Source organism: Acipenser ruthenus, chromosome 2, assembly GCF_902713425.1.
Source record: "Acipenser ruthenus chromosome 2, fAciRut3.2 maternal haplotype, whole genome shotgun sequence".
NCBI classification, from domain to species: Eukaryota; Metazoa; Chordata; class Actinopteri; order Acipenseriformes; family Acipenseridae; genus Acipenser; species Acipenser ruthenus.
Window position 1 is genome coordinate 43,269,552 of NC_081190.1, and position 11,588 is coordinate 43,281,139.

The following is an 11,588-nucleotide window of genomic DNA, read 5'->3' on the forward strand; positions in this document are numbered from 1 at the left end:
CAGAGGATCTATTTATAATTGCCTGGTATAAGCCTGCTTTTAGTATGCAAAGCAGAAGACAATGCAAATGTTATATGGGCGAATTAGAACACTTACACATTTATCAATTAACCGGGCCTCTTTATACAGCTTTCCTTTTCTATTCCAAGAGGCTTCAGCTTGCTGACATCAAAGACAGGATTATGTAAAAAAGAGAAAAACTTCTAATGTCTGCGTTTGAAGTCATGAAATGTTCCTCTCCCATGCAGAATAGCCCTCCCTACTTGTACTACAACAAAAAAAGAGCTCAAACCCAGGTGCAGGGTGCCTGACGGGGAGTACTGGGGTATGTGGGTGAAAGGAAACCAAGATTAGTATATTAAGACACAAGTAATCTCCCCCAAAAAGTGTAAAAGACCAGTAGCTGGCTTGGCTGCTTTGTTCTGCAAATCAATTTGTTAAGTCTGTGTTTACAACATGAAAAGATTATTATGCATGTAGTTAAGATCTCTTTGATGAGATTTCTCACAGCTTTTTTTCTCCAAGATTGTTTAATACATGTTGTAAACACATTAGGGTTAAACAAAAAAAAATAAAAAATCCACTGATTATTATTATATATCATTTTAGACAAGGTTTGTTGGAATAACAAAGCATTAGATCAGTATTCTTAGTATGCCTTTATGCCTTTATGGTCATTTCATGGGAATGTCCCACTTGTAATTAAGAGTTCTTGCAATGGAAATCCTCCAGCTATTTAACAATGGATAAGTGAAATTATTTGCTTTCAGCCACCAAACAAGTCCTGGATTGTATGCAATCTTAAATAACTGATTAGGAATTCAACATCTATATTCTGATTTTAAGTAATGGGGTCATTTTGTAAAAAAAAAAAAAAAAAAACATTTTGTCTCTTTATATTTATTTAGTTTTTACAAATAACTTTTTGTTTTCCATCTGTTCTATGCTTTTTATCCATTGTGCTTTTTTATTTTTTAGTCTAATACTAATAATTGTATTTATACAGATTATACAGAAGGGGATTTGATGCCAATACTAAAAATGACTTGTTCCTTTTGCCCTTTTTTAAATCATAATTAATAGCTTGTAGGCTTGTTTCCATGCAATTAGTCACTTGACTTTAAATTATTTTAATAGTCCCAACAGATATTTAGACGCAAAAACAAAGCTGTTTATTTCAATAGCTTTGTATTTTCTAAGGGAAATAAGAATTGTAAGAGAGATTTGGCCCCATAATAAAAATGTAATGGTGGCCATCGTTAAGAGAAAAGAGAAAGCCTATAACAAGTTTATTAGTGTTTACGTATAGGACAATAAGAATATTATACTAAAAAATAAATATCTAAAAATATGTATTCCAATGGAATATCTATACTACTTTTGGGTGGAAAATGCAGGGAAACAGCAGTTATTGACTGAAAACATTGTATAAATAAAGTGTGCACTACATATTTTTAAATGGTCATAGTTTGTAATCTTGCTTAGACTTCTAGAATTATTTTTAAAATATAAAACACAAGTTTTTTTTTACCTATTGTACCTTTATTTATTCAACACAATCTCTCTGCCGATCGGATGTAGGACATTTGTACCTGTTAAAAAAAGCAACCAAATCAAAAACTGTGGGTCCAGGCTGGCTTTTTAAAATACCATCTTTAATTGTTCAGAATATTTATACAGGTCTCATCCACTGTCTCTGGGGACCTTCAAGTGGAAACGCATAACAACACCCATAGAAAATAAATTGGAAATCTTGAAAACAATTGCGACTTAAAAAAAATACTAATTTAACACCATAGTCACAAACATATTTTAGATTCAAAGCAGCTAATACATGCTTTATGTTTTTTTTCAGATAAGGAGTGGAAGATCTTCATTTTGTTGATGACGCCATTGATATGACACTTGAAAGTGATTGTCTAAAAGGTTGTTTATATGCTATGTGTCATAAATTTCTAATTAGCAGCTGTGTGAAGATCTGAAGCATCTCTATTGTTGTAGAATTTGTAGATTCGTGTTTTATGGAACAAGAGGAAATAGAAAGTGAGGACACCTGCATTAATTGTGTCTGCATCACAATAATGTCACTGGGGCTCAGTCATTTGTTGTGCTAAAGTGGGGATCATAGCAATGTGGTCATTTGTGCTGCATTGAGACATTCAGCCATTGTTTTTCACAGCATGAGCCTGATTGGGGCTTCCTCTCTTTTGAAATAATTACTGGCAAGTTTCCTTTCCGTAACTATCTTTCCTTTTCTTAGTAGTCAATAACAGTTTATTTGCTAGTCAAGTAAACAATCAAGATTTATTCTTCAAGCATCACTGTGAACCTTAACTTACACATAATAAACTGGGGAAGTGTAATGGGTGTACTTGACTTGTGGTAATGATAGGTATAAAAGTACAAAAACAAATAAATAAATAATATCATACAATGGTCTAGCCTTCAAGATTAAATTGGCCTGAGCAGATGTGTGTTTTGCCAGAATCCTTTTTTTTTTTTTTTTTTTTTGGGCCACAGTAGCACAATTTTTTGTACACAATTATTTCAAATACACAAACTGCCACTGAATTTGCTAGTCTTGCCACGAGTAATTTTTCAAGTTGTGAAATTGTCTTCATCATTCAAAGACAGCAGCACCCCCTGTGGAGTAGTGGTTAGGGCTCTGGATTCTTGCCTGGAGGGTTGTGGGTTCAATCCCAGGTGGGGGACACTGCTGCTGTACTCTTGAGCAAGGTACTTTACCGAGATTGCTCCACTAAAAACCCAACTGTATAAATTGTATGTAAAAAACAATGTGATATCTGTATAATGTGATATCTTGTAACAATTGTAAGTCTCCCTGGATAAGGGTGTCTGCTAAGAAATAAATAATACACTTTTTTTATAATTAGCAGCTGTCTTAGGGACATTTTATATTCTCAACTTGCCCAGAATTCAACACAACAGATGGTTGTCTTAAATCTATTGTTTTCCCTTTGAAGTACTAATACACTCCTTTAATCTTGTCTTTTACAAAAGACTCTTCTATGATTAACTTCAACTTGGATTAAGTTTTGTACTGAAAATAAATTCTGTCTTGTTTAACATATAATGGTGGCTAAAAAGCAATAGATACTCTAGTAATTCTACAGTACTGTATCATGCCATTTGTATGTATGCCATTGATAACAAAAGTGTAAATACCTTGTTATGTTCACACATGCTCCCAAATATGTTCAGTTTATAGATGTTGTTTTTCTAATTTAACCTTAAAAAATAATTGTATATCCAATAAAAAAAGAGATTTTAAACTGAAGGTTGGATTGTTGATTCTTGAACTAGGATTGTTGATTCTTGAACCAATGAACTAGGCTCAAGCAGTCAAGAGTAAAGTATACAGATAACAGGCATATCCACCACATACATCTGAGTAAGGGATAGCAATATCTTCACTTTCCACCCAGCCAAACTCTGACAGGTCAGCATTCTCTCACAACTGTAGAGTTCACTTATGGCAGAAAACCCAGAATACACACACTTGCACCCTCTTAACACTACTGTATTCTGGTGAGGCACTATGCCAGACCTCACAGTCATAGAACAATACAACACTACACATATGAGTTAAGGCTGAACTGAATATGTCTCCATTATTATTATTTATTTCTTAGCAGACGCCCTTATCCAGGGCAACTTACAATTGTTACAAGATATCACATTATTTTTACATACAATTACCCATTTATACAGTTGGGTTTTTACTGGAGCAATCTAGATAAAGTACCTTGCTCAAGGGTACAGCAGCAGTGTCCTCCACCTGGGATTGAGCCAACGACCCTCCGGTCAAGAGTCCAGAGCCCTAACCACTAATCCACACTGCTGCCCTTAAATTAAATATAGGTGTTTGCAAGTACTGCAAGGATTTCTCCCTTGACAGTCTCTACCTGTCCTACTGTAGACAAGGATTATAGACAGAAAAGATTATAGATAAAACATTTTTTTAAATCATAAGATACATTTATAAAAAGTATCACATTGTACTCAACATTGCAGTCCTGCTAGGTTATGGAGGAAAATAGTTCAACCTCTTGTGCTTCAGTGAGCCCTAAAGGCCTGACATCCCAACAAGTCTAGACTTCCCAATCTCTGACCCCCGCAAAAATATTACAAATTCAAGTTTACAATACTAAATGTATCAAGAGACAGGTATGACAAGGTGCACAAGAGCAGAATTATCACCAAACAGTATGTGGACTATTAATCGAGTTGTGCATTCACAACTACTGTATATTATTTGAAATTGTGGATTACTGTAAACTATCTGAATGAATGTTGCGATAACATGAAATAATTGGTATCAGTGACGATTTTATTTACATACAAATGTTTTTTTTTCAATAAATATACCATGATTTTACGAGACAAGTGGGATTTTGTGGTAATTAGTGCTGACATTTTTTTTTTCTTTTAAATAAATGTGACATAATGAATGATTTGTTATTGTATATTTTCCCCATTCAGGATGTGTGTGTGTGTTCCGTATTTACCAAAAAATAAAAGTGCCAGTACTTATTTTGTTTATAGGATGCTAATCTTTTTGTTTTATATATTTTTTGTAAAGCTACTCTGTCGTTATAAATTTAGCTAGTAATTCAAGAGTTTTTCTCTCTCTCTCTTCGTGTGCTAGGAAGAAAACAGCTCAGCAGCACAGTTAAAATAAAAGAGAAAACCCTCATTTTACAAATGTCTACATCGAATTGCTAAGTTCTTTATTTTAATTACAGAAAAAAACAACAACAATAAAATGTTTTGTGCAATGTCTGCCCTGTTTTGATAGAAATGGTGCTGACCAATATTTTAAATGGGTGAAAATCAATGGAGATAATAATTCCCCAAATTTCTGGGTAAATATCAGGGGGTAATATTGTGGGATACAAGATTGGAATTTCAACAGTACACTAACTTAATTTTGTATCTCCCAATACATAATGCATAACCTTTAAACAGTACTAAAACAAATGTATGGATGTACTGAAATAAAAGTCACAGCTTCTCTTGGTATTATTCAGTAGTTTCACATGCTGATACCAAATTTCCCAGTTTACTGTTATACAAATTATAAATGTGGATAATAGTTTAGAGCATCTCCAATATATATATATTTTTTTATGTAAAAGGTATTTTAAGACTATTGCACATACTGTACTGGGAAAACAGAATCAAGGCAAGACACCCATAACAGTTACTGGTACTTCAGTATTTTTGGGGCTGTTTATTTTGGAATTCTTAGTTCAGCCAGTCAATAAAATGCATAATTTAATTTGTATAATTTAGTAAAAGTTTTAAAACAAATGGGGTTTTATAAAATAGATATACCTAACTGATAAAATCACAACAGTGGCACTGACTGATATTACATTATTTTAAGCTTGTTCCAAGGAAAAGCAGCTCATAAATCTGAAAGGCACCACCCATTACAGAATAATCATAATCTTGACAAGAGCTACAGCAGCTTGTGCCTGCGTGTCACAATGTTTATAATTATTTTGGATTCATAACTGGAACATATACAAATTACCGCCTCCAGATCTCTGCAGCCTACATAAATAACAAACATGTGCAAAAAGCAGACAATTCAATTTTTTTTAAAAAAATGCATTCTTGTGGGCATTAGGTGTTGCCCAAAGGGGTTTCAATGCTTCATATTTGGGACCCAATATTAAAGAAAATGGTTGGATTATAATGAATACTATTATTTTAATAGTAAGGTATATTTAATGACTATATAATATTTGATTGGGACACGTATGCCTATAGGACACCCTTTGAACCTATTGGGGTCTGTTAAAATGATCGAAACCTTAATGTATCTAAATAATGCAAAGAAAAATCATAAATCTGCTCATTTGGAAGTCAATTAATCCCCAGCAGGATTTATATAGAGTAAAGGCATGGTGGTATTTAGATCCACTGACCCTTTTCTAAAAAGACTGAATCCTTGATTTTCCTTCTCCCCCCTCCACCACCACAGCAACAATCTCTCTCTGTGGGCTGGTAGCTCTCACCATCCTGCTTTGTGGACTCAGTAGCTGTGGGCCTCACCTACCTGAGGGCAGCTCCTACTGGGACAGAGGGGGACGTCTGGCCAACTACCACATTCTGTTTCTTAACTTAACACTAGCATTGCTCCTCCCTTGTAATGTAAGCATGACCTTCTACAACATTTTTTTAATCCAACACTCCATCAGTAGTACTTTAGTATTAAAAAAAAAACATTGTGTAGAGAAATTCCACCACAGCTCTGAGGGCTCACCTCAATCCTCAGTTCTGGACGTCTCTCGAGCTTTAAATGCAAAGTGTCCTGAAATATGTAATTGTGATGTGAACAAATGTAAGACCATCAAAGGCTAGTGAACTAATCTGCTGCACTGCATTTTTTAAACTGTAACCACAATATCCAGTATTATCAAGGTATACTCTAAATATTTTTTTTTTCTTTAGGTCTCAATTAACCTTATTTTGGATTGTAGTTCATAATATGACAAACAGTAAGCACTATCATGACTACCGATGCTCCCATACCACTGTTTGTGCGTCCTCCTTTTAAAATTGGGCTTTCTGGGAATAAATACCTTTTCTTAGTATGGTACTTCCTTATAAGTGGTATAAATGTGAAACTTGAGGCATATACTACCCTTATGACCTATATGGAAAAAAAACAAATAGACTCTTCACAGTTCAAATGTCTTGTTTGTGAACTGTTTTTGAAAAAAAGTATTTTGTTGATACACTCAACTCATTAACATAAGAGTGCTGTTTATAAATACTGGAACACAACATGCAGGTTGTATGTGTGTGTATGTATGTATGTGTGTGTGTGCATGTGTGTGTGTGAGCAGAGTCAAATGTAAAAGTATTTTCCCTGGTTGAAGTTGTTTATTATATATTTGTGGTGGGTATCTTGGAATATTCACTTGTAAAAAACTTACATTCACTATTTTTGCAGCTAACCAGCCACACTCTAATCACTGAGAGCAATGCATGCAACAAAATCATTTATAGTGAGAGCCTCTATTAAGATCCACCACTGATTAGATCTGATTTTAGTATGTTGTTCCATTACAGATCGGATAGGTAAAATAATTCAGTGGTTTACAATCTGGACAGAGGATTCATTGGTTCCATTTATAATGTACAAAGATCAGGAAATGCAGTGGTTGTCTACCACTGACCTAGATCACATTGATGTTAGATACTATGAACAAATCACATACCTGTGGTTTTAAGATAGAAAACAGAATTGTTGGATAAATAATTAGTTTATTTAAAGGGTGATTAATAGTTGTATACAACTTTATTAGGACATCTGCTGCCTATGGGACAACCTATTTAAATTATCTAACCCGGTTTTTGCATTATTCAGGTGGACCTGAATAATGCAAAAAACTCATCAACGTTCTTTTGGGAGTCCATACATCACCAGCAGGATTTATATAGTGTTAAAGGCATGGTGGTATTTACATTTGCTGTGGTTTGGATTATTAAAATTGACTCCAACCTCTTGTACTGCATAGATCTATCCTGGAGATAAACATTTTAAATTAAATTATAAAAAACAACAATGTTGTTCCTGTCAGTGGTGTTTTGTGTTTAGCTGGCTGATGAATATTACAAGTTCCTATAATGACCTATAAACTCTGACATCAAGAAAGTGGACTAAACTTTTTTTCTGGAAATAATTTTTTGTTTTTCTTAATTTAGGGTGCATTTAATAACACTACATTTAGAATCACACAATTCTTATAAATTGTTTTGTTTTCCAAATTGTTTTGATTTGTAGTAGTATTCATGGATAAAATGAGGACTGTAATGTCAGTAAACGTCAATGTCTTTAAATCTGCCAACGTTTTTGTATGATACTTTCACTAACTGCAATATAAGTTATAACTCCCCCCCCCCCCCATTCACTTAATACTTATCAAATAAGATTGTGAAAGAAAAACAAGTATAGCAATCCATATAAATAAATAGTTATATTGTATATGAAATGTGCTCAGTCCGGTGTTGATTCTTCTTCTTCTTCTTCTTCTTCTTCTTCTTCTTCTTCTTCTAAGCCAACGCGATCGTCATTATGCCTATATTTAAAAAAAGCATTTGATCCAAATAAAAATGTAAAGTAATACCACGTTGAACGTTTTTCCATTACTAATAATATTGTTCAAAAACAATTGCCATACAAGATACGTTCACTGTACAACTGCACAGTGTAATGTTTTTTTTTTTGTTTTGTTTTGTTTTAATGGAAAGCTATGCAAGTCGGTAACTTCATGATGCGCATATTACTATGAGCAACACTAAGAACAATCACTCTGGCAAAATGTTAACCTCAGAATGTCGTCCACTAAATGTATACGTATGTATTTTTTACATAATTATTGCATATATCAAATGCACCGTTTATTTTATACACAATTGCGAATTTTAATTTGAAGGATTATAGGCTACTGGAAAAAAATAGAATTTCCTCTTTGACTGTTTTCCTGTCAGTGAAAGCGGCATTTATCATTAACAAAGGTATGTGCCAGATTATGTAAATGTTTGATATATACTATACCAATGAAATTAATGTAAATTGATTTCCATAATATCTAATTGCAAATAACATTTGAACAATAGCAAGATCTGAAAAATTCATCTATTCCTAATGCAACAAGTGTTGCATTAAATTAAATAATATATTGGCAGTGTCGATAACATGGAAATCCTATTTGAATGAATAATACAATCTTAAAAACAAATACAAAAATAAAACAAAATAAAACATCGGCTTCGAACAATCATGTATATGACCTAATTTAACCGAAACCAAATAAATATCTGTATTGGAAGCTGCATATATATATAACTTGACGTGGATTGTTAGAATACATACGGACACACTTTCAACCAGTAAAGTTTTATACATTTTAATAAAAAGTATTGATTTCCAATATAATACACACAAAAGGCTTAATAATATTCACGAATACTATAGCAAACACGGCATCAGGAACATTTGCCAGAAAATCAAATTATAAAACATATTTTGAAAAAATACAATTGCGACTGGCAGGTAGACATTAAAGTGCTTTTTAAAATCTCACAATAGTAAAATTATTTATTTAGGCTATTATAATACAACTTGGATTTCCTTTTCCTTTGTTTAGGTACTGACGACAAAATAGTTTATTCATGTTTTATAGTTGCAAGAGAGCGAAACCTCTTAATAAACATCTTATAAAAAATCTTATATGACTAAACTTCACATTTGTTTAAAAAATTGCAGTTTTAACAAAGTATATTAGTTATGGCGAAAATACATTTACAAAAATTTGACAAATTTCAAGTATAATTTCATGAAGAAAAATCCACTAAAAGCAAACATAAATATCCTAAACAATTAAACGTTCTTAGTAAGATACAGAAACTACTCCCTTAAATGCATTAAAACCTGTTTTATTATTTTTCTGTCAACTAGACTTTATTTTAAAACTTGTAGAAAACAATACTAAGATGCCCAGTAAATAGCCATAAAATCAACTTCGTATATCCTGTGTTGCAGATAGATAATACAACAGAGGGTCTATATTGGATACAAGGTAACCCGGAATGAGCAACCCATGTGTTTCATTCATGACTAAATACATTATAATTAGGAATTAATTTATATTTGGGGACAATGCTATTTGTATTGTTTTTAAATTAAAAACATCAAATTTAGCATCGAATTGCCATAACTAAATACCTTACCTGCTGTTTACCTTTCAACACAGAACTGTTTTTTTTTAAATTGTTTGTTCGAAAAGCATATACTTTGAATGTATTTGTCTGTAAGTGACAGTCCCAGTCCCAGATCGTTCTTAAGAATGGACGACAGGTGGGTGCAATAAGTTATTTTTTCCTTCTGTGGAGTCTGAAAGAGTTTGACCAAGCAGGGAAGAAGTTGATGATGAGCAGAGTTGTGTCGGACTCCTAGCGAGATTAGACATTGCAGAGACCGCTGCCAGAGAAGGGGTCGGCTTTATTGGAACCGGGACAGCTGGCATCGTTTGGCTGGCTGGGTGGCAGAGTGTCTTCATGGGTACCCCAAAGTGTCCATAATCTGGAGAGATTGGCATCGGGGCCATAGACTCTAGCATGCCAACGTGAGGCCACATTGAATTCACCATGTTGCTTATTTGACTGGGGACTGGGTACCCAAGGTGATGCATCACTGACGCTATAGGAAGTCCACCAGCCATCATACCTTTGTAGTCCCTTCCTATGATGTTTTCAATAGCAAAGGGATGTTTAAATCCAGTCGACTGTCCTCCGTTAATGCTGTAAGTTTGGAACTGGGGCAGTCTCCCAACACCTGCAGCAGCCTCAGGTGGCCCGATGCCCAGTTTGTTCTGGTGGTGGTGATGGTGGAAATAGTGGAGCATCTGAGAGTTTTTGGACGCCAGGTGCTCAGCTCTGATAAGTTTGAACCTCTTTCGTCTTCTCAAGAAACTGCCGTTCTCAAACATGTCCCCGCAGTTTGGGTGCAGAGCCCAGAAACTCCCCTTACCGGGCTGATCTGGCCTTCTTGGGATCTTGATGAAGCAGTCATTAAATGATAGGTTGTGCCTCAAGGAGTTTTGCCATCTCTGCGTATTTTCCCTGTAATAAGGAAACCTGTCCATTATAAATTTATAAATGTCACTCAACGGGAGCATCTTTTCTTGGGAGCTTTGGATAGCCATTGCAGTAAGGGATATGTAAGAATAAGGAGGTTTCTGGTCACTGTACGAGTTTTTCCCCGGTCGAGGCATTTTTAACTTGTTCAAGTCTTTACACGTACTGTATGATCACTTACTCGCGCGTCTATAAAAAACAATCTCTTACCATTAGAGAAAAAACAGCAACGTTTCTTGAAGTACAGTTCTATAGCCTAATATCTTCACGATCAAAGTAAATCTTTGTGCAATACTCCCACTTTAAAAATAAAAATGTCTCCTATTATGTAATGTACACGTGTATTGTCCTTGTCAAATGTACAATAATAACAAACTGACAACTATAAAAAGTTCCACTTCTGTTCACAGAAACGACTCCCAGAGAAGACAGAAAAAACTGTCCGTGAAAGAAAGCAAGCAGCTAACAATCCAAGTGCAGTACCGAGGAAAGGTGTCCTTGATTGGATTCTAAATCAGCGATTTAGGGAAGGCGCAGGTTAACTGGCTGCTGTTTGCAATGTTTCGTACTTGTGTGTTTCAGTGCGCCCTCTCTCGTATCCAGCCTGGTTTTGTTATGATCTCAGAGATGCTGAGACCCCTGCAGGTCCCTCTTTATTATCACATGACAATCGCTTTGGGACAAATCGAGGAAGAATGGGGGTGGAGGGCTGGGGGTTCGGGGGGGGGGGGGGGGGGGGGGGAGATTAACACCTATTTAGGAAACACATGAAGACCAATAGGAAATGTGACGGGATTTTGAACACAGTGTGGGGTCTGAATTGTATCCTTCTCGATAGATGGACTTTAATGGGAAGGTATGCAGTTTAACACATACAGTTATTATTCCTGTCTGTTACACTTTGCGTTTTT

The 11,588-nt window shown here is 34.7% G+C and overlaps 1 protein-coding gene across 1 annotated transcript; it reads right to left on the reverse strand.

Moving 5' to 3' along the window:
* Nucleotides 1-8,938: 8,938 nt before the first annotated feature.
* On the reverse strand, nucleotides 8,939-11,291 carry LOC117409612 (forkhead box protein B2-like). The gene has a single exon (XM_034015899.3). The coding sequence runs from the start codon at nucleotides 10,812-10,814 to the stop codon at nucleotides 9,882-9,884; it is 933 nt and encodes a 310-aa protein (XP_033871790.1). The 5' UTR covers nucleotides 10,815-11,291; the 3' UTR covers nucleotides 8,939-9,881.
* Between the last annotated feature and the right edge of the window lie 297 nt (nucleotides 11,292-11,588).